The 23,856-nt window shown below is 30.1% G+C and overlaps 3 protein-coding genes across 14 annotated transcripts; 1 reads left to right on the top strand and 2 right to left on the bottom strand.

Annotated features, from left to right (window-relative positions):
- LOC109790522 (putative F-box/FBD/LRR-repeat protein At1g78760) lies at nucleotides 1–3,392 on the bottom strand. Of its 3 annotated transcripts, none has more exons than XR_014434096.1 (4): nucleotides 3,178–3,389; nucleotides 2,110–3,029; nucleotides 1,519–1,955; nucleotides 1–331 (listed from the first exon to the last, which is right to left on the bottom strand). XR_014434096.1 is itself a non-coding variant. In XM_083075348.1 (4 exons), the coding sequence occupies exons 1-4, from the start codon at nucleotides 3,212–3,214 to the stop codon at nucleotides 317–319; spliced, it is 1,113 nt and encodes a 370-aa protein (XP_082931474.1). In that variant the 5' UTR covers nucleotides 3,215–3,392; the 3' UTR covers nucleotides 1–316. The 3 variants fall into 3 exon arrangements, 1 of the variants encoding a protein (XP_082931474.1); XR_014434098.1 differs by having other exon boundaries at nucleotides 2,110–3,069; nucleotides 3,178–3,388; XM_083075348.1 differs by having other exon boundaries at nucleotides 1,815–1,955; nucleotides 3,178–3,392.
- A 3,533-nt stretch (nucleotides 3,393–6,925) lies between these two features.
- On the bottom strand, nucleotides 6,926–9,094 carry LOC109790518 (F-box protein At1g60400). Of its 3 annotated transcripts, none has more exons than XM_020349696.3 (3): nucleotides 8,763–9,094; nucleotides 7,509–8,479; nucleotides 6,926–7,403 (listed from the first exon to the last, which is right to left on the bottom strand). In XM_020349696.3, exons 2-3 carry the CDS (start codon nucleotides 8,424–8,426, stop codon nucleotides 7,230–7,232), a joined length of 1,092 nt encoding a protein of 363 aa, XP_020205285.1. In that variant the 5' UTR covers nucleotides 8,427–8,479; nucleotides 8,763–9,094; the 3' UTR covers nucleotides 6,926–7,229. The 3 variants fall into 3 exon arrangements, with proteins under 3 accessions (XP_020205285.1, XP_020205286.1, XP_020205284.1); XM_020349697.3 differs by having other exon boundaries at nucleotides 7,509–8,474; nucleotides 8,845–9,094; XM_020349695.2 differs by having other exon boundaries at nucleotides 8,845–9,093.
- Nucleotides 9,095–11,193: 2,099 nt separating this feature from the next.
- On the top strand, nucleotides 11,194–18,995 carry LOC109790515 (protein phosphatase inhibitor 2). 8 transcript variants are annotated; one of them, XM_020349689.3, is made up of 5 exons: nucleotides 11,194–11,318; nucleotides 12,529–12,600; nucleotides 14,567–14,679; nucleotides 15,091–15,276; nucleotides 18,471–18,995. In XM_020349689.3, exons 2-5 carry the CDS (start codon nucleotides 12,596–12,598, stop codon nucleotides 18,722–18,724), a joined length of 558 nt encoding a protein of 185 aa, XP_020205278.1. In that variant the 5' UTR covers nucleotides 11,194–11,318; nucleotides 12,529–12,595; the 3' UTR covers nucleotides 18,725–18,995. The 8 variants fall into 8 exon arrangements, with proteins under 8 accessions (XP_020205278.1, XP_020205274.1, XP_020205280.1 ...); XM_020349685.3 differs by having other exon boundaries at nucleotides 11,195–11,318; nucleotides 14,564–14,679; XM_029269685.2 differs by lacking the exon at nucleotides 11,194–11,318 and adding an exon at nucleotides 11,354–11,481.
- The last annotated feature ends 4,861 nt before the right edge of the window (nucleotides 18,996–23,856 follow it).

Below are 23,856 nucleotides of genomic sequence, written 5' to 3'. Positions count from 1 at the left end.
TGTTGATAAGGGCTCAGCAGCACTTGCAATAAAATTAACATGCTATGTTACAGATGCAAGCTTTTCAAGCATAAAAATATGCCGAAATGGGTTAAGTTTATAACACATAAATAAAAAATTCAATACAAGATTAATGAGACATTTCCAAAATTCCTTCCATCTAGTAAACAAGATAAATTTGAAAAACATGTTAATAAATTCCATTACGTGGAGCAAAACAAAATCGGGTGTCATCGATCCAATTCTTGTCCTTAGTCTATCTTGGTCACATTGCATCCCTGTCTTCAACTTCAAATTCCCCAATGTTCCTTTCATTTTAGACATGCCAAACCTAAGGAAATTTACAGAAATATTTCAAATGAGGTGAGTCATTTGCTACTTACAAATGCATAAAATGAGGTGAGTCATTGATTGCAATAAAGCAAAAGAGAGAAAAAAATATTTGTGAAGATAAAAAATGTGAGAAAGAGAGAGAGAGAGAGAGTTGTACAGATATTTTCAGTTAGTAGGCAAATGATTAGGAATTTACCACTATCTTGGGACTTACCAGATTCTAAATTAACTACATTTTTATTCTGGTTGTCATTTCATGAATGTTTTTATTCCCTTCTTCATTGTCGAATCTTATCTCTCTTGGATTTGTTCATGTACCTGATCTCCCTTTCAATGTTATATTCATTAAAACTCTCTTGGAGTAAAAAAATCACAAATGCATGTACTCGATTCTTCTCTGACCCACATATCATACTCTGTTCATCAAAGGCAGAGTCTCATTCCTTTGTTATATGCTCTCTGCCATATTATAAACAATTTATCTTGTTGATTTACCATGACCCACCTTTGTTTTTGTTTGTATTCTAATTCTTGTTTTTCCAATGCTATTTCTTTCTTTTCTATTTTACTCACAAAAACGATACCATCCTCCGATAATGTCATTATTTGATCCTATTTTCTCTGCTAACAGTGTTCTTTAAACAATGTACTGTCACTGTGTTGTTTCTGCATCATCAAGAATGTATTTCTTGATTAATATTACTACTAGATTTTGGTCACACGGTTTCCCACAGTGCTAGTTTCTTGAATTTAAATTTTTCCATTTGTCAAGGTTAAATAAAAAGCATGTATAACAGTAAGTATTAACAAGGCATTCACAATATATAGCAATCTATAATTTGCTATAAGAGAATGTCAGGCAGGAAGGCAATCATAAAATGAGGTAAAAATTAATAATTAGTAAAACATATCCACCTAAAGAATTTAATTTAAGCTCGAGTTTTACTAACCACATCAAAAGAATAAAAAAAAAAAAAAAAAGATGTATGTTTCAGACACATTCCCCACAGTGATGGATTTTAAAATAAAAATCATCTGTCCAAGCTAAAAAAGGAAAACATCTAGAATAAACCCTGGAAACATTGAAAACAAAGTATAACACCCTATAAATTGTTGCAAGAGAGAATCAGTACGAAAGCAAAATATAAAATGAATTAAAATTCAGTAAGTTGTAAAAATATTTACCTAAATAGTTAAGCATGGAATACGGATATAGTTTCAATTAACATTGACTCTGATCAGTTGAGAGTTTTGCAATAAGAATTTGTTTGGGTAAACTATTTCAGAAACACTTCTAAGAAAAAATTAGGAAAAAAGTGAAATAAGCTAACTTATGCATAAGTTATATAAAATTTTAGAGAAGCTAATAGAAGAGAGGTTCTACAAATTAGTTTATACACAAACTAATTTTAGTTTATGAAAAATTTATTTCATTTTTCTTTCATTTTTTTTTTCCGAGAAGTGCTTCTGGAGAAGTTTACCCAAACAGGTCTTAAGTACTCTACTATCCTGTTTAACTCTTCCTCGTCTATTTTTCTGCCAGGTTCTATTTTCACCTTCAGTGTCTCCAGTCTAGCAAAGCAAGGAGGTTGATTTTTCATTGTAGCAAGATTTGATAGAATCTACACAATTAGAGTGAATTGGAGACATTTTAGTGGATATTGTGAAATGCAAGATGGATAAATATATCCAAAACTATTGAAATAAGAATGCAAACGCCATATGAGCATTATTATGAACATAAAAAAGAGGAGAAAACAAACTAAAGTAACTTACTTTCAACATCATCTGAAGGATATATGAAGAGAGAGTCAATATCTTCACATTAGTGAGCAGCTGCAGCCAACTCACAATGACCGAGTAATACATACCAAAACTGATGTCAATTTTCACTTCTTCAAGAAATGAAAGATTGCACATGAAGGAGAGTCTGTGACTACTCAAACAACTTGTGACAGTGAGAGATGTAAGATTTGGAGTAGAAAGCGCGATTTCGTACTTTTCTTCTCCAAAGATTTTCAGCTTCAAACTGGAAAGGCTAGAATTAGATATGCAGAGGACTTTTGCATCATTGCCCAAAGAACAACCCTTGAGGACCAACCTACTCAACATGTTACATGTTGAAAAGGGCTCAGCGCAATCATTGTCTTGTGCAGTGAAATTGACATTGGTGAGATACAATGTTTTTAATGCTGGCAGATGCAGAGATTTTGGGAGTTCCAAAGCATGGTCATAAGAATTAATGCAAAGCCTAAGAAATGTCAAAGAGGGACATGAGAAAACAGAAGGGACAGAGTAGTGCTCAATTACTCTGGAATTGTTTAAATGTATATAGATTGTTAAATGCAGGATGTTATGCAACATGACATGTTCCATGACATTGGTCATGAGTTTGGGCGCAGTGGAACCACTGGCCATAAAACTCAGATCATGTAGGGAAATGGAACCATCTCGATTAGACAGAACCCAAGACACAAATTTGTTGTAATTGGTGACCGTGTTAAAGTGGCTGTGCCTGAAAGACAAACTAGTGAGACATTTCCAAACGTTGTTCCATTGTTTAGACAACACATTTGTTCGAACCGCATGTTTTGTGTCCAAAAATTTCATTATATGAAGCAGAACACAATCAGGCAACTCGCTCAGCCTGTCCCTACAATCTTCACTGTTCCTTACTTCTCCCATCGATGCGTGATCTAAAAATCGTTAGAGAATTGAGAAACCCTACAGATTTTCCTTTGATCGAAAATAATCTTAGCATCTAATGGAAAATTCGGGAAATTATTGAAAATTCCCCTGAAAACAAGAAAAAAAAAATTGGAGTAAAGGAAAGGGGCGTTATACCTTTGTGATCTGGGGATTCAGATGATTCTCCAATCATCCAAGAAAGAAATTGCGCAACTGAATTTCTCCCTAAATGGCTTTCGTTTTGAATAGATAAGTGGCTGAAAAACAAATTGGGATAAATTTTACTTGATTCTCATTGAACTGATTTAATGTACACTATGACTATTTTTTTTAAAGTCTTTCTAGACGTGTCAAGGAATAATAATCTTATTTCAGGATTGAAGCCTAGCCTTTGATAATTATTGATGTTTAATTGATATAATTTTATATTTTTCTTGGTTCTTCTTATTTTATTTTTTTTATTGAATTTGTCTGTACAAAATAATAAACCTCTATTTTTTTTCTTCATAATTTTGGACAATTAAGGAAGAATCGAAAAACAAACTTAAATTTTTGGAATCACATGAAAAAGACTTAGGCATTAAAATACGACAGGAAGTTTAATCCTTCGAATACTCAATGAATTAACAAATTTTTTTTGATAGGCTTAATTGAATATTAATTAGATATATCTTCATATTTTGAAAGGGAAAAATGTCATTTTAATTAATTCACCTTCAAAGATAATCAATAAGAGAATTAGAATATACAAAATTAGATTAATTAGAAGTCATCACATGAACCTTTAAATTTTTCTTATTATTGAAATTTTGTAATTTTTAATCATTGGCATTAAATTTAAATTTACTCTTAACTTTCTTCCTTTGAATCAATACTCAATTAATTTTAATAAAATTTGTTTTAGCTTATTCAAAAACAAAATGCTCAATTAATTTTTTCTATTTAATTTCAATTTAATTATGGTAATTGTAAAATTAAGCACACAATTCTTATAAGTTTGATATTTATAGTTTGACAATGACCATTTACTTGTAATTTGACACATCATCATTGTCACTTTTACTACTACCACTATTGTTATCATTACTACAATCAACCAACTAGTATCATTGTTGATGCTACAATCATTGACGATCAACATTATTGTCGCCACTACCACCATCATATACATTATCACTATTATTATTACTATGGTCATTGTTACACCACAATCATTATCATATTAAAATAATTAAGCTTAATTTTATTAAAAATAACTAATTTTTAAGAAGGATGATACAATAAATTTCATATTATTTTGCTTGTGTAGCTTGTTGCCTTTTAAACAATTGACAGAAAACATGTATCCTATATTGTTCTTGGAGTAAGTTTGATATGCATAAAGATACAAGATACGGAGAATAACACAAGACAAATACTAAGTTACTAAACAACTTTTTATTTTGTACATTGTTTAGCGAATAATGAACAATACAAATAAAATAATGTTAAATATATAACAATATTCTTTTTACTATTAATTATGATAATGAATTATTATTATCGTAAGAAAGACGAGAGTAGAAAGAATTGTGATGACGACAATAACATTGATAGGTTTGTTATGATGATTTGTGACAATAATTGTACGACAACAAGAACTATCATGAGAATAGTTATGGTGGTAGCAACAAAGACAATGATAAGGACATAGTGGTGATGAATGACGATGATAATGGTATGTTACAACGATAGTGATGGACAATAAGAGAGATAGTAGATAATAGTGATGTTGTTGGACAATGATGATAATAGCCGGGATAGTGTTCGTATAATATCATGTAATAAGGAGTATTTTTGAACTTGGAACAAAATGTTTTCTTTTGTCATTATTCAAAATTTTTTTTCCTTGTCTCATGATTCTCTTGTAAATCAATCGTGAAACAATTATATTTATAGTTTAGTACTACAATTTTTACGAATCAAATGAACCCTAACTATGTTTTACTTATCTGCGTATCAAACACACTATTAAACAAACTCATCCATCATCACTAACATTTCCTTAATAAACACACCCACATATTAAAAAAGTTATCACTTGCATATAGTAACTCAGTTACTCAACTATTAATTGACATGAGTTCATACAACAACTCCATTGTCTAGTAATTCAGCTACATCCAAAACATGGGTAGGGGCATGATACAAAAAATTTCCATAAGCCTAGTACCACTACCACACAACCCCTCCTCAAGACATAAATATTAACTACAAGGAAGCAGCAAATTATAAAGGATTTTGGCTCTTCTATTTACATTCGAAAAGGAGAAATAGAGGCCGTACTATTCGATACAAATATTTGCTATCTGCCGGTGCCTAGTCAGAATGTGTTGGCATAAAACTTGGAAGATTTTAAGAATAAACTGTAAATTGACATGGAATTATGATTCATGCCATGACTAAAATCATAGCGTGAGATTCTCCTCCCCCGCTCCCTTTTTTTTCTGCTCAAAGTATCAGTTTAATACAATGCACTATACCATGCGGTAGTCTAAATTCATTATGTAACAAAAATAGTAACAACTCTAAATAATTATGCCTCGAATGGTATCTCTGAATCTGATGGACTGTCCAAAGTATTTTTTCAGTTACAACATGGTATGATAATCAAGACAAAATTCAGAGAGCAATAAAATCAAAAAATGAACTTAAAATCCACTGAGCCTGAGAAACTAGGTAAATTCTCTTCCACGGTTTGAATTTCGAAACATCAAATTTCAGCTTTTTAAATTTTTAGCATCAATATCCTCTAAACAGGGAACGTATTCAACACTGTCAAATATAAAATGAAAATATTTCTTTCAGAAGTCTTGGAAGGGAAATGGTGAAAACAATTTTTTGTTATTTACACCATTTGCTTCCCAAAATCCTGAAAGTGAAAACAAAGTGGAAATAAGGAGATACTTCCAAAATTTAGTGAAAACATATAAGCTAAAAATCACAATAGGCAACAAATAAAACACCACCTAAAAGCTTAAATTCAAATTCATCCACTTGCTACTGGTCATAGGTGAATCTGACTTTATTACTAAAAGAAACAATCAAGCAAACAACCAAGCTTATCCCACTGCATGTTATTCTACTCCATTACCAACTTTCTAAAAAGAAATCGCGATAAATAATCCATGAAACTGTAAGGACTTTATTATGTCATATTAAATCCAATAGTTTCCTTGATTTCTTTTCTATATTTGAAAAACTTCTTCCAAATCTTACTGAAATGCCTTCCAAAATAATTGTATCTATATCTGCCTTGAAACTGAACCTAAAATAGTCAGATGCGAAATTGAACAGAGTCCAAAAATCATTCTTAGCCTTAACACAGAAAACCGCTATCTGATCCATTTTCATTAATTAAAACTTGACAATAATGCAGAATATAACACCAGCAAACAAATAAACTTCAGATTCATCACTCTATTATGTGGCCTTCTGCTTTTTTCCTCCAGCATTTTTGTTCTTCAAGGATGATCAAAATTTACCATAAATATAGCAAAAAAGCTTTCAAATACAGTTCAAATAAACGACAACTAAATAATATTGATTGTAATTTTTTGGTATAGATTACAAGTATCTTTCACAAGAAGCAATCCTGTTCGGGTGGGGTAAAATTACAATGGACAATAAACTCTCTAAATATTTAACACAACTACATATCCAGAACTTAAACTCAAGACCACTAGATATATTGGTTGTAATTTAAAAAGCACCCAAAACAAAAACCTTGTTTCCTGATGCAGCCTCATTTCATTATTACCTCTAATCAGCCAATATTCAATGTAAGTTAAACATTTGTCTCAATCCCCAAAAAATTATTTAAATATAAAACAATACAGGCAATTATTTTTCCCTGGTCCTAGTATAAGGTAAACAGGAAATATATTAGAGATATAAGAGTAAGAAATATTATGTAGCATACAGACTGTTCCCCACAGTAATAGTTCCGTAAAAATTGTCATCAGCCAAAGCCAAATAACCAAAAAACAAGAATACAAGGGGATAAACAAGGAGCTCACAATATAGCAACCTATGATTTGCTGTCACTCTGAGAACTGAGAAGGGACTAACTAAGCAACTATCGCGAAGAGAAGGTAACAAAAAATTGAAGCAAGTTATTGAACACAAGTAAAACTCACTACCTAAAGAGTTCAGTGTGCATATTTCTCTCAGCAATTTAAAACATCAATTTTGGCCAAAGGAGATTTTTGAAGTAAGTACTCCACTGCCCTGCTAACTTCCTCATCTGATATATTTGACGAAGATTTCATTTTCAATTTCAATGACTTCAATTGAACAAAGCAAGGAATTTGGGTTATCATTGAACCAGAAGCAGAGAGACCCTACACAATGAGAGTGAATTAGAATTTAGAGATTTTTGACATAAAGGGACATATTGTAAGTAACATGAAAAGCAAAATAGGAGAAAACAAAATAAAGCAACTCACATTTAGAATCTTAAGTGTACTCGAAGAGAGTATCATTATCTTTACATAATCAGCCAGCACTTGCAGCAAACTTATAAGGGCTAAATGTGTCCTCTCAAAATGAGTATGAAAATAAGCTTCAATGTCAATATTTACTTGTTCCAGAAAAGAAAGATTGCATGTAGAGAGTTGATAAATAGGATCACGCATAACAGTGAGAGACCTAAGATTTGGAGTAGAAAGCACAAATTTGTAAGGTGCCTCTTGGATGGTACTACCTATAGACAAACTAGAAAGGTTGAAATTACATATGCAGAGGAATTTTGCACCATGATGCAGGTTACAACGGTCAAGAACCAAAGTATTCAATTTGTGGCAAGCTGAAAAGGGCTCAGCACAGTCACTGTCACTCGCAGTGAAAGTGGCATGCTCAAGATGCAAGCTTTTCAATGCTGGCAACTGCAGGGAACTTGGAAGTTCTGTCATCCAAGGAACAGCCCAAATGGAAAGCTTAAGAAATGTCAAAGATTTACAAGAAAAGATACTAGGGAGCAGCTTAAAACCAAGTTTAACATTTAAGTTAACCACAATTGTCAACTGCTGAATATTATGTGACACAGCATGTTCAATGATCCTATCCAGTAATTCATGATCAATGCAGCCCTTACGCCTCAAATCTAGACTATGCAGAGAAATGGAGCCATCCCGATTTGACAGAACCCAAGATACAAATTTGCTAAAATGGACAAGGTTGGTAAAGTCTGAAGAATTCAATGCTAAATTTGTCACAAGCTTCCATAGTTCCTTCCATCTTTTAGACAAAACACAAGTTTGAACAGCATGTTTCATGCTCATAAATTTCATTATATTGAGCAAAACAAAGTCAGGCAAGTCACTGAGCCTGTCCATGTTCTCTTTTCTATCTACGCCACTCTGCATATTCAACTTCAAATTCCCCTATGCCCCTTTTCCTTCAACCACACACTCCTGATCTGACAAAAGCAAACAAAAATATCATAAATTTACAGCTCACAGTTTCAAAAGATATTGTCAACAAAAATTGATAAGAAGTTAACAACTGGTAATAATAGGATCTAATGGAAGAGACCCTTTTAGAAGTGAAATACAAAACAAATTTATTTACACTTCTCATTTCCAATAAGATATAAAATTTTGGGGATTGAGACCATTTTAGAATGATTGGAGACATATTTTCCAAAGTCAATGAGGAAGAAGCTCCATATAGAATGAAGTAAGGCAACAGAGTAAAAATACCTTGTGAGGTGATGGGGGATCCAATCATTCAACTAATTTGCAAATCACACAAACAAAGTAACAAACAAACTCCACCACTTACCCGTTGGCACTTCAAGTTTCCCCTTTAACCGTTTAAGCGTTTTGCTATGTGGTTTGCATCGGTAGGTAGATAGCACAATGTGTGAGTGCAAATCCACATATGAATCAACCAGTGCTTGAGGCTTTGAGCTTTCTTAATCTTAGGCTTTGGTTTTGACCTTTATAAAAGATAAGATGCCTCTTTGCAGAGAGGGTTAGACGTCAGAGGGTGCATCTGTGTTCGATTTCAATATTTTTTTGAGAGATAAAAAATCATTTTTATTTTAAAGATTCTTATGAAGTTGCTTATGCTGATTTAAGAAAGTCAATGTATCTCAAAATATCTTTTTTCTCAAAATATCCTGTCTTTATATGTTAGCAAGAGTTGACCAAACTTGCATTTGTTTTGAGTTTTTTTTTAATTATATTATATTATTAGTATAAAATATTTATTTATTTATTTATTTTATTAATACTAGTAGTAGTAAAAAATAACTTCGTATTTATGTTTACTCATTTAATGAGATAATATATAATTATTGTTAATTAAAAACAGTTATAAGATAAAATTTACGCATCAATTTTCTTTTGCATCCTTTATTATTTAAAACGTTAAAATTGTTAAAAATAATACTTAAATAAAAATAAAAAATTGTCCTTATATAAATATATAAAATTATTAGATAATTTAAATAGTTATTTGTAAGTGAGTTCCTTATGTTAAAAATGATGTAATATCTTGAATTCAAACTGATACAATAAATTTGTATCAAATTTTTTTAGTATTTAAATCAAATCCGATCCAAATTTGATATTGCACGAGTTAGATAATAAATTTGTATTTTTGACTCATCTAACTCAACGAAATAAAAATATAAAAGAATAATAATTAGTTAATTTTTGGATGATCATTTATTTAGGACAATATTTTTTATCACTTGATTAGTAACATATTTTGTGCTTTTAAGTTGATAACATCGTAATAATATAGTATATTTATTTTAACTTTTATTTTGTATTAATGTTAATTGTTTGAGTTGATAATAATATAATAAATCAATAAATTTATTTTAAAATTAAATTTGTATCATTATTTGTTTTATGAGTTGATAGCATTGCATTTATAATAAGATATCAAATTATTTACATCAATTATAAAATATTTAAATTTTTATAAAAAAATAAATTTAATTATGTTAATTCGATTGATCCAACTCATTTTAACTCGTTTGTGATCGAGTTTGGCTGAGTTCAATTTAATAAATAAATAAATAAATAAATTAATTAATTAACCCAATTCATTAATTTTAATCAGATCAGATAAAAGATTCATCTAATCTGTCCTGTTTACATTCCTAAATTCTCTTACTATTTAATTAAAAATGTAGATATTTTAATAATTTAGAAATAATTTAATACTTATTATAAAAAATTAATGGGAAAATATAGTAGTAGAATTTAAAATCAAAACAAAATTTAATTTTTATAATTTCATTAATTTAATCATTAAAAGATAAAATTAATAAAATTATAAAAAAATTATTTTAAAAGATAAACTTATTTTTATGGTTAATTTTTTTTATTTTAATCTTTATATGTATTATTTTTACTTTTTTCATGCATGTAATTTATTTTTATAAATATTACAAAATGAATTTTATAAAGTTATAAAGATTAAAAGAAAATAAGCAACAAGAATATAAAAATTAAAGAAAAAAGTTTAGTTATAAAAATTACAAGATAAATTTGATAAAATTATCAAAATTAAAATAATAATTACAAAAAAAAAAATAATTATACTTACAGACATTTTAATTCTTAAGAGGAATTTAATATACGAAAAAAATTTATTTTTCTTAAAATTAAGAATGTTAGTTTTCTATATTTAATGTGTCATTTAAAAAATAATATTTTTTGAATAACTTTTACAAAACCTTTTCACAAAATTATTCCTAATCTAGGAGAGTGAAAAACCAACAGTATCAAATTAAAAAAATTAAGTTTTAACTTTTAATGTATAAAAACGTCACGTTATTTTAAGTAATTAATTTATTTAATTTTGTAAAAACTCACAAACATTTTCAACAACAATTAAGATCGATTAAATAGACTATAATTATTCTTTTTTTTGAAGGGGACTATAATTATTCTTAAAAACTATTATTTTCATAATTTATGCTACTATACATTGTTTTCCATACAAATGAGAATCCAATGAGCACCGAGTTGATATGGGTATCCCAATTCCCAAGCCTTATGATAAAAAGCTTAGTTGGGCAAGAAAATTTTTGCGTGTATCACACGCTCCTTTGAAGGCAAGTAATGATGAGAAAGGGTGTGATATTGTAATTCTGAAAAACATTAAGGGGCAATATAGGAAGATAATTTGAACGTGGAAAAAATGAAAAATATTCGATGCTAGAATAGAAAACACGGTTTTGTTAAAAGCATTTTGCAACAGCAGCTCGCAGCTTAACGCTGCAATTCCTTTCAAAGGTACCACTCTCCTTTTCCTCACTTCGTTTTCTTTCTCTCTTTCACTCGCTGCTTGTTTCCCGAGAAAATGGATTTTCGTTTTCTGTCGTTGGCTGTTGGAAACTCCGATGCTCGCTCCCAACTTGAATAGTTTCAAACAGAGTTTTCGAATGAGAGTTTTAAGGTTTTGTTTGGCTGGGATTCGTTTCCCTCAAATATTCCCATAGAGGATTCGATCAACAATGAAAATGTTAATCGGTGTTTCGACAATGAACTCTTATCGCTTTAATTTGTGAATTTTCAATTTGGTTATGAAATTCACCAGAGTAGTGGTTTTGGACTTGTTGTTTTCAAAGTTCTTCTTCACCTAATATGAATTTTGAATTTCTCGTGCTTTGCATTTTTTTTTTTACTGCGTAGTGAAATTGCTTGATGTTTATTTATGGTTGTATTTTGTATTTCCGTGTTAAATTTGGTTGTATGTAGGTTTGCGTTCAAGACTTCAAGGGGCTTTTTACGTGTTTAATATCCTCAAGGTTTAGGGTTTGACTGTCTGTTTCCTTTTAATTGATGATGCTATGATAGTCAAATCTGTTAATTTAAAAGATTTTCAACTTTGTTACACATACTAAGGAACATACGCTAGACAATGTATAGAATTGTGGAAAGGAGCATATTCCTCTACTTATCATGTAATATGAATGATCTAGCAGAACCATATGGAATTTTTGAAACAAGGATACAATAATACTTTTCTATAGCAGGGCTTTTAAGTGGATTTCTCAACTCTCATGACTCCATTACCTTTCAGCTTCAGAGTTCAGTTTTATTCTTTGCATCAAGCAATTGGATATTCTAATTTTCTCATATTATTATATTTTAAATCCCTAGAGCTTGTGCTCTTATGTGTAATCTTGTTGATGTTGTAATCAATCAAAACTTTGTATTGCATATCATGATATACACTTGAAGCATTTCACTTTGATTAAGTATGAATGTTTGTTGAGAATGCAAGCATTCTTGTTTAGATTCGTTTTGGAGTGTATTTTCCCATGCTTTTTCATCAAATTCCTAGTTCACTAATATTTCTCTCAATTTATTATATGTATTTTTAGTTTTTTTGACATTCTGATGGTGTTTGCTTAGATTTTTTGCTTTTCTTTATTTCTCCTAACAATTTTTGTTATTGAAGCTCAATAACTTACTGCATCAGCCTCTTATTTTTTCCCAGTTGATCAAGCGACTTCAGGATTGCCTTGCATACTTTTGGTGTTTGAAGAACTAATCTGTCTTCCAAAATGAAGTAATGCAAACAAAAGTCTTCTTTTTATTAGTTTACTTGTATAATTTTTTACAAGAAAATTCTTAATCTGAGTGAAACTGAATGGTCCTGCTTATTGCATATCCTATACTATAGTGAGATAAAACGCGGAATCTTTTCCCCTGGGATAATTTAACCATGAAAGTTTCAAAAGGATAATTGTAATTTCTAATGAGTTGAATATTTTTCAAATTTATTGGTGAATATAGGCTCTTGGAAACAGACAACCTATGTTTCAAAATCTGCACATTATTAAAACAAAGTCAAAGGTTCAAAGTTCCTGTATTTTTGTGCTTAAGAAGGTAGACTATATTAGGTTGTAGCATGTTTTTGTGGGTAATTGTCCTTTTCATAGAGTTTGTCAATATTAGGGAGATGATCTTTGGAGAATTTCTCAGATCACACTTGTGACTCTGTTGCAGTGCACCTTCCGCTAAAACCGCTATTGCAGTTGTTATGAGTGTTGTGGTTGCAGCATGCATCACGGCATCAAGGTTTTGAGAGATGGATGTGGTGCTGCATGTGACTTTTTTCCCACTCATCCCTAGTGTCCCATTCCCCCCACTCATGTAAAACTTGTTTCTACCATATGTGAACCTTTGTTCGCAGCTTCACTTAAGGATCAAGGAAAAACTTTGTAAGGAATGGGTAAAGAATAATACAAGGACTAAAAAATTGCAGGAAGAAAACTGTTTAACACACTGAACTTCAAGGGTCTGCACCTCTCATGGGCAATTGGCCCCAATCCTCTTGCAAAATGACCAGATCTCCTTCCCTCTCAACACCCTTTTTCTTATTTGTATGGATGGCAACATGGCTTAACCAGTCTATCTGACATAACTAACCAACTCAGTAATATAACTAACAGATAGGTAACGACTATCCTATTGTGACTAAATACTAACAGGGGTTGCCTAACAACTCCACTACGCCAGCATTTGTTCACCTTCTCCTGCATCTTCTTGTCATCTCCAGCCTTCAGCATGTCTCTGTCCAATTGAACTTTTGAGTTGATATTATGTCTATTTTTATGCATTTTATTTTATTTTTGCATAATAAAACTTCATATTTTATACATATATAATTGATATGTATCATATATTTTAACTGCTATGTGAATTCCACTATTTTCCCAGGATTCTATCTGCTATATGATATATCCGATAGCTGACTTTCCACCATTTTCCACAATTGATAACATGTAGATGTGAAGAATCAGCTCTCTTAAAATTTTTAAGTTTATTAGGTGGATGCTCAGGAATAGTTTAATGTTTTTACCACCCCCTTCCTCAATTGCATAGGGTCCTTGGGCTTGAAGTGCATTCAAAGAACTGGGCCTTTTCACCTTGTCCTGAAATTAAACTTCATTATAAAACATGTAATGGGATTGTGGGAAACTAACTCTTGAGTCTTGACGGCATAATTATGGATAGGCCGATAACTCAGCTCAAAGGCTTAAACTATTAGGTGGAGGCTTATGACAATAAAAACTAGGGCCAAAAGTATGACGCAAAATTGAGTGCCTTTGAAGGAAGGAAATTCAATTGTACATAGGACCTCTCATCAACATAAGCTCCTGAAAAGTTCGTAAGTGCCAGCCACTGAAAAAATACATGCGAATCCCATTACCTGTTATATCTGATCATAGGTGATTGATTAGGGAAAGTATATCCTACAGATGAAACAGGTTTTTAATTTCTTAGAATTCTTTTGGATCAGACTTGAAATTTTAAATGAACATTGTGTTGCTTGCTGAGTGAACGTGTGCTTGTTGATTGAAACATGGAAATGGCTAATGGAATATTGGTACTTCACTCTTTATGTACTGGTGGAATATATATTTTTGAAGTATTCCAATGATCTTTTATTTGTATACTGTCCTACTTTCAAGCTCATCATATTACCCATTTTTAATGTTAAGAATTTTGCTTTTGGTACTATGTAGTAGGGGACGTGTAAGGTGGGATGAGGCTAATATTGGAGAAATTGAGGCAAACAAACCTGTGAGGCAGAAAATTACTGAGCCTAAGACTCCATATCATCCTATGATTGATGATGACAGTATGTAAACATCATTTAAACTATATGTTTCAATTAATTAAGTCTGCATGTATGGGTATATTGCTATTTATAAAAATAATTTCCTGATTTTATTTAAGAGGTATTTACTATTTTTAACTATAATAGTGCTTTTTTATTCTTCTTGTACTACTACTGGGTATTTAAATGTATTCAGTATTTTTGAATTTAAAGTTTCATTTTTTTTAGCTAAATTCATACATTTAGCTGGGCTTCATTTTGAAGAAAACATGATTTGGGTTGTAAATGTGGAACATATACTACTCTAGCTCTGTTGATATGGTATGAGGAGGTGCTCAATTTGATGTTTTATTCCCGTGCCTGCTATTTTTCTATGGTTTAAAAGACATTATATATGCAGCAACTATTCTTCTGAAATATCCTATTTTTTAGGTTCTCTATCCCCTGTACGTGGAAGTTTTGATGCATGTATTGACGATGGAAATCACACAACGCAAGCTGAAGCAATATGGAATGCTCTTAATGATGTAGCCTCCAGTAGCAGAAGAGGCACTGGACAATCTGGTGGTTGGACATCATCTGAAGATGAGCCAGAAGCAATGGAGCAAGATGATGATGGTATTGTACTATAATTTGACATTCATTTACTGTTTTTCACATAGATCATGTCATCTATTGCTTTTATTATGATCATTAGTCTTAATGGGTGCTTGTGCTTCTCCTTTACGAGAATTTTGATTTTAATGATTGATTTCTAGTCCAAATAATTGCAATCTTTGAATAATCATGTAATATTTCCTTAATTGATGCATTTTGGCATGTAGTGATTATAAGGTGGAGAAATCAAGTATTTTACTTCTAATCGGACATGTATTTTGGCATTCTTGCATAGATAATTATTGGGAAAAACCCAAGTCCCACATCAACTAGAGATTAGGCAATTAAATAGTATATAAGTGGAGAACAACCCTCAATTTACAAGTTGGTTTTGTAGGGTTGAGTTAGGCTTAAATTCATTATTTTAAGATGGTATCAAAGCTATCTAGATCCATTCTAAATGGGCCACCCACCATTGAAACATGCACTATGGGCGTGAGGAGGTGTATTGAGAAAAACTCAAGTTCCGCCAATTTTAGATCATTAAAAAGGGTCACCTACCATTTATTCACCTACCATTTATCCACGTATCAAGTCCAATAGTGTTGGTTGTGGGGGGATGTATTGGAAAAAACCCAAGTTCCACATCGATTGGAGATTAAACAATTAAATAGTATATAAATGGAGAGCAACCCTTATCTTACAAACCGATTTTGTAGGGTTGAGTTAGACTCAAATCCAATATTCTAAAAATAATAATGGAATCATGGGTCCTGACCGATATAATGAAATAGCTAGAAATGGATTTGGTTGACATTACTCAAGATTTCAGTGTTGTTTTAGCATCATAAACAAGAATTGAAAGTCACTTGTTAGTTGTAACTGCTGCGAAGTCTCCTAATATTTCTTCTCAACAAAGAATTATATATGTACATGAACATATAGAAAATGGGCGAGGTAATATATCATTTTGTTCTGGAAGGTGACAACTTTTGTTGCTTTGGTTGCTGAAAGTGTATGTTTATATAAAATTATAAATTGTTCTCCAAAAGTGTAAACTTGCTAACAAGTTATTAACCTGTGTTGGAGAGCCAATTGCAGTCACCCCTAGCCCACCTTAGTTGCAGTCTCTTTCGCCGCCGTAATTGCAGTTTTAAGGGTGGTGGTTTAGTCTCACATTGACTAGTTATGGCTAAAATAGAGCTATAAAGCTTGGACAATCTTCATCATACATGTTAGGTTTTGTCGGGTTAAGTTAGGCCTTAAGACCAAATTTTAAAATGATATTAGAGTTTATCCTAGATCCATTATTGGATTACTCGCATTTCTCACACTTCAGGCTAGTAGCTTTGAGCGCAAGGGGGAGTGTTGGAATGTTGCCTTAGTTGCAGTCACCTCTAGCCCACCTTAGTTGCAGCCTCTTTGGGGGCTGCTTTATTTGCAGCTTCAAGGGTGGTGGTTTAGTCTTGCATCAATTAGAGATATGACTAAAATAAAGGTTATAAAACTTGGTTAATCCTCTCTTTACAAATCAATTTTATAGAATTGAGTTAGGCTCTAAGACTAAATTGTAAGAACCGGCAAACAAATTCATCTTCCAAAGGACTAATTTGGGGATTGCATTAATTGCAACAAAAGGGTGACTTTTTAGCCTCACATCAATTAGAGATATAACTAAAGTAGAGCTTATAAAGCTGGGACAATTTTCACCTAACAAGCCAATTTTGTACAGGTGTGGTGAGTTAGACCCTAAGACCAAATTCTGATAATATGCCTTAATTCACTCCTAGCCTGCCTTAATTTACCCCTAGCCTGCCTTGGTTGTATCCTCTTTGTGGATTGCCTTAATTGCAGCCTCAAGGATGGGGATTTAGTCTCACTTCGATTAGAGATATAGCTAAAATAAATCTTCTAAAACTTGGGCAATTTTTATCTTACTAGATGGTTTTGTTGAGTTAGATCCTAAGACCAAATTCTAAGACTTTGCAAACAAATTCACCTTCCAAAGGACTATTTTGTATGCATCACAACTTTCTGGAACCAAAGCAATACATGTTGTCATTTTCAAGGACCATATTGTAATATTGTATATTAGCTGAAAATGGATTAACTTTATTGTTGCGGAAGACAACTTTTATAGTGTGTTTAGATGAAGAATTTTATGAATTCAAAGAATTTTAAATTCTTGGTATTTGAATTACTTTGATTTTGAATTTCTATCATTAAAATATTTTGTTTGGATGAGTCAATTCAAATTTCTTAAATTTTAAATTGTTAGGTTAAATATGATAATTTGATTCCACCATAGTAAAATTGATTTTAAAAATATTTATTTGTTGAGATTTTTAAATTAAATTTTATAAAAATAAATATTAATCCATTTTAAAATATTTAATACTTTTAAAAATTAATATTAGGTAATATTTAATAATTTTAAAAATAATTTTGAATATCCAATAATTAAAAGAATGAAGAGATAAGATAAAATATATAGGTGAAATAAGAAAAACAAATATGAGAAATTTCAAATTCTCCCATTTTTGGGAGAATTTGAAATTCTACTATTTTAAGGAATTTCACAAATGTTTGGATTTCAAATTCTTTGTAAATTCCTCATCCAAACAAAGCATTTCACATCAAAGAATTTGAAATTTTCAAATAAATGAATTACCCTATATAAATTCCCCATCCAAACACATCATTAGAGTTGCTTCTATGTTAACGAGGCAGTTCTATCTTGATAATTTGGGACACAACAACACAGCAGTAATTATTTCTCCTGCCTATTATTCACTCTGTTGGATCTGAAAAGTCCATTTCTTTTTTCATTGGTGGTGGTGACCAATAGCTAATTAATTTATATATAGCTAAGAATGTTCTTCCAAATCTTGATAAGTACTTGTGTGGTGTGGGCATGGGCAAAATGTCTGACCTGTGGAGACTGCTGCTATTGTGTTCATCATTATATTGTTTCAAATTTCAGTAAACTGTGTGATAATGAGTTCAGATCTATTTGATGGGGAACAGGAAGGTATTGGAATCTTGTCATTTCTCTCTCGTGGAAGGAAGTTATTCCATTTTGATGATCACGAAACTTCTTTTTTGCCATTTTTATCACGAGTAATTTTGTGAATTTGTTTGCTGTTGTATTGATAGATTGCCTATTCTTTTTCTAACCGATCCTAACTTTTCCTGGATTGGGTACATACCGTCAGATTCTGAAACAGATAGGAGTTTAAGTTTTAAAGAGCACAGAAAGGCCCACTATGATGAATTTCTTAAAGTGAAAGAGATGCGACAGAAGGGTTCTCCTATTGAGGATGAAAGTGACGAGGATAATAATTCTGAACCTTGTAAGGCGGAGAAATGTGAATCATCTTCGCTGAGTGATGGTGTAAAAGAGATGGACATTGAGGGGAAGAAGTCTTCAAGGCCAGCTAATGGTTCTACGACAGTGATCAACAAATAAAACCCACCGTCTTTTCAGTGGTTTTTTGTGGATTGAGAAAAACTAGATAATTCACTGTATTCTTGTATCATTTGTATGTAAATATTTTCTTTCTCCACACCATGTTTATTATGACCCCGTTTACACATTTGTACTCGCAATTTGGTTTGTGTTTAGCATTTTCGAGGAATTTGCTCGTGTCTTTCATAAGAATTTAAGGTTGAATGCTTAAAGAGTGGATGTATACCAACTGGGACTATATTTTATTTTTTTCCTTGTGATTTTTGTGTGATTTGTGTGTTAGGACTGATCATGGATCAGAGTTTTGAAAGTTCCAAAATTGAATCAAACTAATGGATATTAGTTAGTTGAATATTTTTTATATTGTGGATCAATTTGATTTTTAAAAAAACTAGATATTTTTAATTATTTTATTTTATAAATTAGATTAGTTTGGAATAATTTGATTATTCATATTTTATTTATATATAGATTATTATTTTAAAAAAATTGAAATGAAACGATTCACTTCATAAAGATGGATCAAGTGAGTTATTTTTGCAAAGTATATTATTTTTTTTATAAAAAAAGTAATCAAATTTTATAATTTGGATATGATCGGTTTGAATTTTTTCTTTTCTTATTTTTTGGTACACTCGAGTTTTAGGGGCTAATTTTGAAATTTAAAATATTCGGATGAATCTAATTAAGTTGCCACGATTGAGAGTCCAATTACTAAATACAGCAAAAAAAAAATAGTCCTATTCTTTTTTGATGATTATATACATATTTTAAAAATGTTAGATTATTATTTTTAATAATAAAAATAGTATATAGGAATGATATTTCCATGACCATCGAGTAGAATCAATGACATATTAGAGATTTTTAGATTAAGTATCACTATTCATGTAATAGTTAATTTGATTTATGATTTTACTTATCCAATTAAGAGTAGATTTATTAGAGGAATTTTACACTTGTGACACCAAAGAATATTTAATAGGTATGTCTACCAAATAAATATTGTATTATTTGCCTATAAATGATGAGTTTAACTTTACTTAGTAACAAAGATAATGAATAATTTCTCTCATTCTTTCAATTGTTTTTATTCTTGCTAATATGATATCATGTTGAGTAATGTAACAACCTGGATATACTAAAATGAGAAAGATAAAAAGATTTGTACAAGTGCAATATTGTATAGTTGAACATCACTTAAAAGAATTAATTTATATTTATATCAATAAGATGCATTTATTTTTTAATAGTTCATCATAAAAGAACTTCAAAGTTAAAGGTGCTTGACTTGAAATAATTTAGAGATGAGTGACTATTTGAAAAGTTTTTCAAAAAGCGTGCTAGTGAAGACAAAAAACATGCTGTAAAGTCTTGGGTGAGATTGTGAAGACAATTGTTGATCTTAGAAACGATCGAACACATCAAAAGGGCTACTTAAAGGGCTCTGACCGATAAAATTTTATAATTAACAAGTTATGTGAAGTGAAGTCGTTGAGACATCAAATTTAAAAAGTGTTACAAGTAATATGTGTTATATAATTCATAATCATTACATGTAGAGTAATTAGATTCTAAACTCACATTAGCAAGAACTTTCAGTATAACATCTCACACAGGCTCAAAAATCCACCATTTGATTCATTGGAAAATTTTTAGAAAAGTTTTTGTCCTAAAAACTTAAAAAGAATTTTGTAAAATCCAATTCACTACCCGTTTCTTAGTTAAGTCATCTTTTCTAACACTTTTAATTTTTAATTTAACCAAACAACATAAGTTTAAAAAGATCTCTTCCCTTCCCCTTCATTCCATTTAAACCAAATATTATATTAATCTTTGTTGTAAAGCTTCACTATGTGGTGGAGCAAGGCGTGCATGTGGTGTAATGGGATTCTCTGAGTAAAGATTCTCTCTATTTTATTATTTTATTATTTTATTACTGAAGTTTTGAGAGCATAAATCACTCTATCCAAAGATCGTACCACCTTCAATTTTTGTTGTTGTTTTATTCCAAAAGTTTTAAAAAAATGAAAATAATAAACATAAAAAGAAATAAAGAGAATCGAAATTCAAACTTTGTCGTGTCGTGGAGTATACGTATAGTGGCACGATGGAGGGTGTGGATATTTAGGGTTCGAAATTAGACATAAAACAATTTTAATATGAGGAGTTAGGGTATGCACCTTCCACTGCAATATGTTTGTAGAAGGTCCAAACAGGTATCCCAAATTGTTCTAATTAAAAACCTAAAATTTATAAACAAGGAATCAAATTTAATTTAACTTTAATACAAAAACCATAAACCTTAAAACCATTAAATTTATAATATGATGCCAGATAACTATAATTTGACGATCTTCGTTTTGGATGACGGCACAAAATTCATGCACAATCCAGAACTTAAATACATCGTTAATCGTTATATTCTGAATGTAAATGATTAAATTTATTTCCTTTATACCAAAAGAAAAACAGTAAGTTTGAATTAATTACTTTTTATTGACACCAAGTTTGAATTAACTACTTATTCTTCACGAATCACGTGTACCCTTTTAAATTGGTTAAATGGATCATGCATCTATTTTCAGTTTCAGCTCTGTCAAAGTTAGATAGTAATGAGATTTTTCTTTAGGTTTTTTGTATTCCTGAATAAATGAGACAAAATTTCAAAACTATCTTCACGATTTTCGTAAACTTTGACATTAGTTATAGGACAGTCTAGCAGATTCAATATTTTGTTTTTGGAATTTCGAAAAGAAAGAAAGGACTTGTTTTGCCGACATATTTCTTTAGCATAGTTCTATAATTTTTGAATAGACAGTACATGTATCGACAATTGATTTCTTTTTAATATTATTATATAATTATAAATTTTCATATATTGTGGAAAATTATAAATTTTCATATATAATATATTTTTTAACTTTTATGATAAACTATTCAGAAGTCATATTAAAAATAATTTTTAATTTATTGATTAATTGATATTATACTTGCTGTTTTATTTTTAAAATATTATTTCATCAATTAATAGAAAAAATTAGAATAATAAATAAATAACATCTATCTATATATACGTAAACAAATCTATATATGAAAATATATTTTTATTAAACTCTTCTTTAAAGATTTAAACTTAAGGGAATAAATCTATTAATTTTTTTTCTGTAGATTTATTAAAACTCAATTTTTTGTTGAATAAAATGGAAATATATATAGATTCTTATATAAAACAAACAACTTTTTGCTGAAAAGAAAAAAATAGTTCAATAAATGATTACTGGTAAAAAGAAAGCTCTAGCAAAAATCGAGTTGAAGGGTTTTATTATATCTTAAAGAATAAATTATATTTTTTCTTCTATTTATTTTTTAGTTTAATTTACTTTTGTTATTTTTAAATGATTATATTTAACTCTCTAATTTTTTAAAAAGTATCTAATATTGTTCTTTTTTCAAAATCAACCTTTATATATAAAAATGAACGATTATCTTACGTGAGAGTAATTTTACGAGTTTTTATTTGACAAGAGGCTTTTTAGAAATTATTTTAAATTTATATATTCAATTTTTACTTATCATAATTATTTATGAATTAAATTTTAGTATTTTTAATAAATTATACATAAATAAAAATAAATTTGTGTTACAATATAAATTATTTATCATAAATATAAAATATAATTTATACATTTTAAAAATATTCATTATTCAAATTTTAAATATAATTTATATATTTAAATATAGTATTTATTTTAAATTCTAATTATGTATAATCATTTAATTTTTGCATTACACAAGTTAACATACTAGTAAATATTATCGACGTTAATAAAATTATACGAAATACAAAAGTAAATATATTTTTAAAGAAATTAGATAACTAAATTAATTATTTTAAAAATAGAAGATACAAATTGAATATTTTAAAAATAAGATTAGATTGAAACATATTAACAAAATAATGTGTACTTATGTGTAATATTAAAATAATTATTTTTATTTATCTTTGTAACATTGGATAGGTTGTGAGAGTCTTGACTAAAGGTTCAGTTGGCCTTAGGAGAAAAAGTATATAAGGTTTCTGATTTGAATAAAGCTCATAATTTTTTGTTCTTCAAAAATCTTAGAGAGAGATATAGAGAGATAATCTATGATTCTTCTTCCCTTCTTCTTTCTAGGTTCTTTTGGAGTGCAAAATTCATAGTGGGGAGTGTCGGATTCAAAGCTTAAGCTAAGAATCAAAGGGTTAAGGTGGTGTGGAACTTGGAGGCTTAGGGTTCTCTTTCCTCCTCCTTTCTTGGTTTAGCTTAGAATCGAGATAAGGGAAACTAGAACTTCATCTTGGTGGATGACTGTGTGGATTATTATGTTGCATGTGTGGTATGAATGCTTATTGATGCATAGTTGTTAGAATGTTAAATTGAATTGCAAGGAGACTTGGTGTTCTTAGATTCTTGAAGATTTTGTGGTATTTGGGGTTTGGGGGAAAACCTTGATTTTGTACCTAAATTCTCGTTATGAGTTATTTTGTTGTTAGAAATTGATGTATTCTAGTTGTTTAGATGAGTTTTTATGGTTTATATTTGAGATTTGAAACTTGTAGGAAGCTTGGGATGGAATGGAGAGGTTTAGAAACCCTAAAATTGTGAAAAAAAGATGTTTTTGTCATGAAATAACTGATCGGAATTAGAAATGAGAAATGAAAGTGTCTCTGGAAGAAAATGGCTGGGCCATTTTGAAATGGCTGAGCGAAATCGCAAATCAAAATTAGGTCTATTTTTGAAAAGAATCCGCTGAGCAGTTTTGAAACAACCTAATGGTTTGGTGCTTTCCGAATTAGACTTTGTTGTCTTCATACAAGTTATAGCCCTAAATTTAGCTTTCTAATAGCCTTTAAATCACCTAAAAAGAAGGTCTAGAACTTTAGTTATAACCTTTTGAGTGAGTAAAGGTCAAGCTATCAATATTTGAGCAAACTATTGTGGTTTTTTTGTGATTTTTAACATGGTAGATGATGGAATTAGAAGTCGAGGTCTTCGTGTGAGTTGTAGAAAATCTTCTTATCTTAAATATGAGATAAAGATGAGTTTGATTGGATTAGTGAAACTCCAATTGTATTAAGTTATGTGAAG

Source organism: Cajanus cajan, chromosome 1, assembly GCF_000230855.2.
Source record: "Cajanus cajan strain Asha chromosome 1, NIPB_CcT2T_4, whole genome shotgun sequence".
NCBI lineage: Eukaryota > Viridiplantae > Streptophyta > Magnoliopsida > Fabales > Fabaceae > Cajanus > Cajanus cajan.
This window is presented reverse-complemented; position numbering and strand designations above follow the sequence as displayed.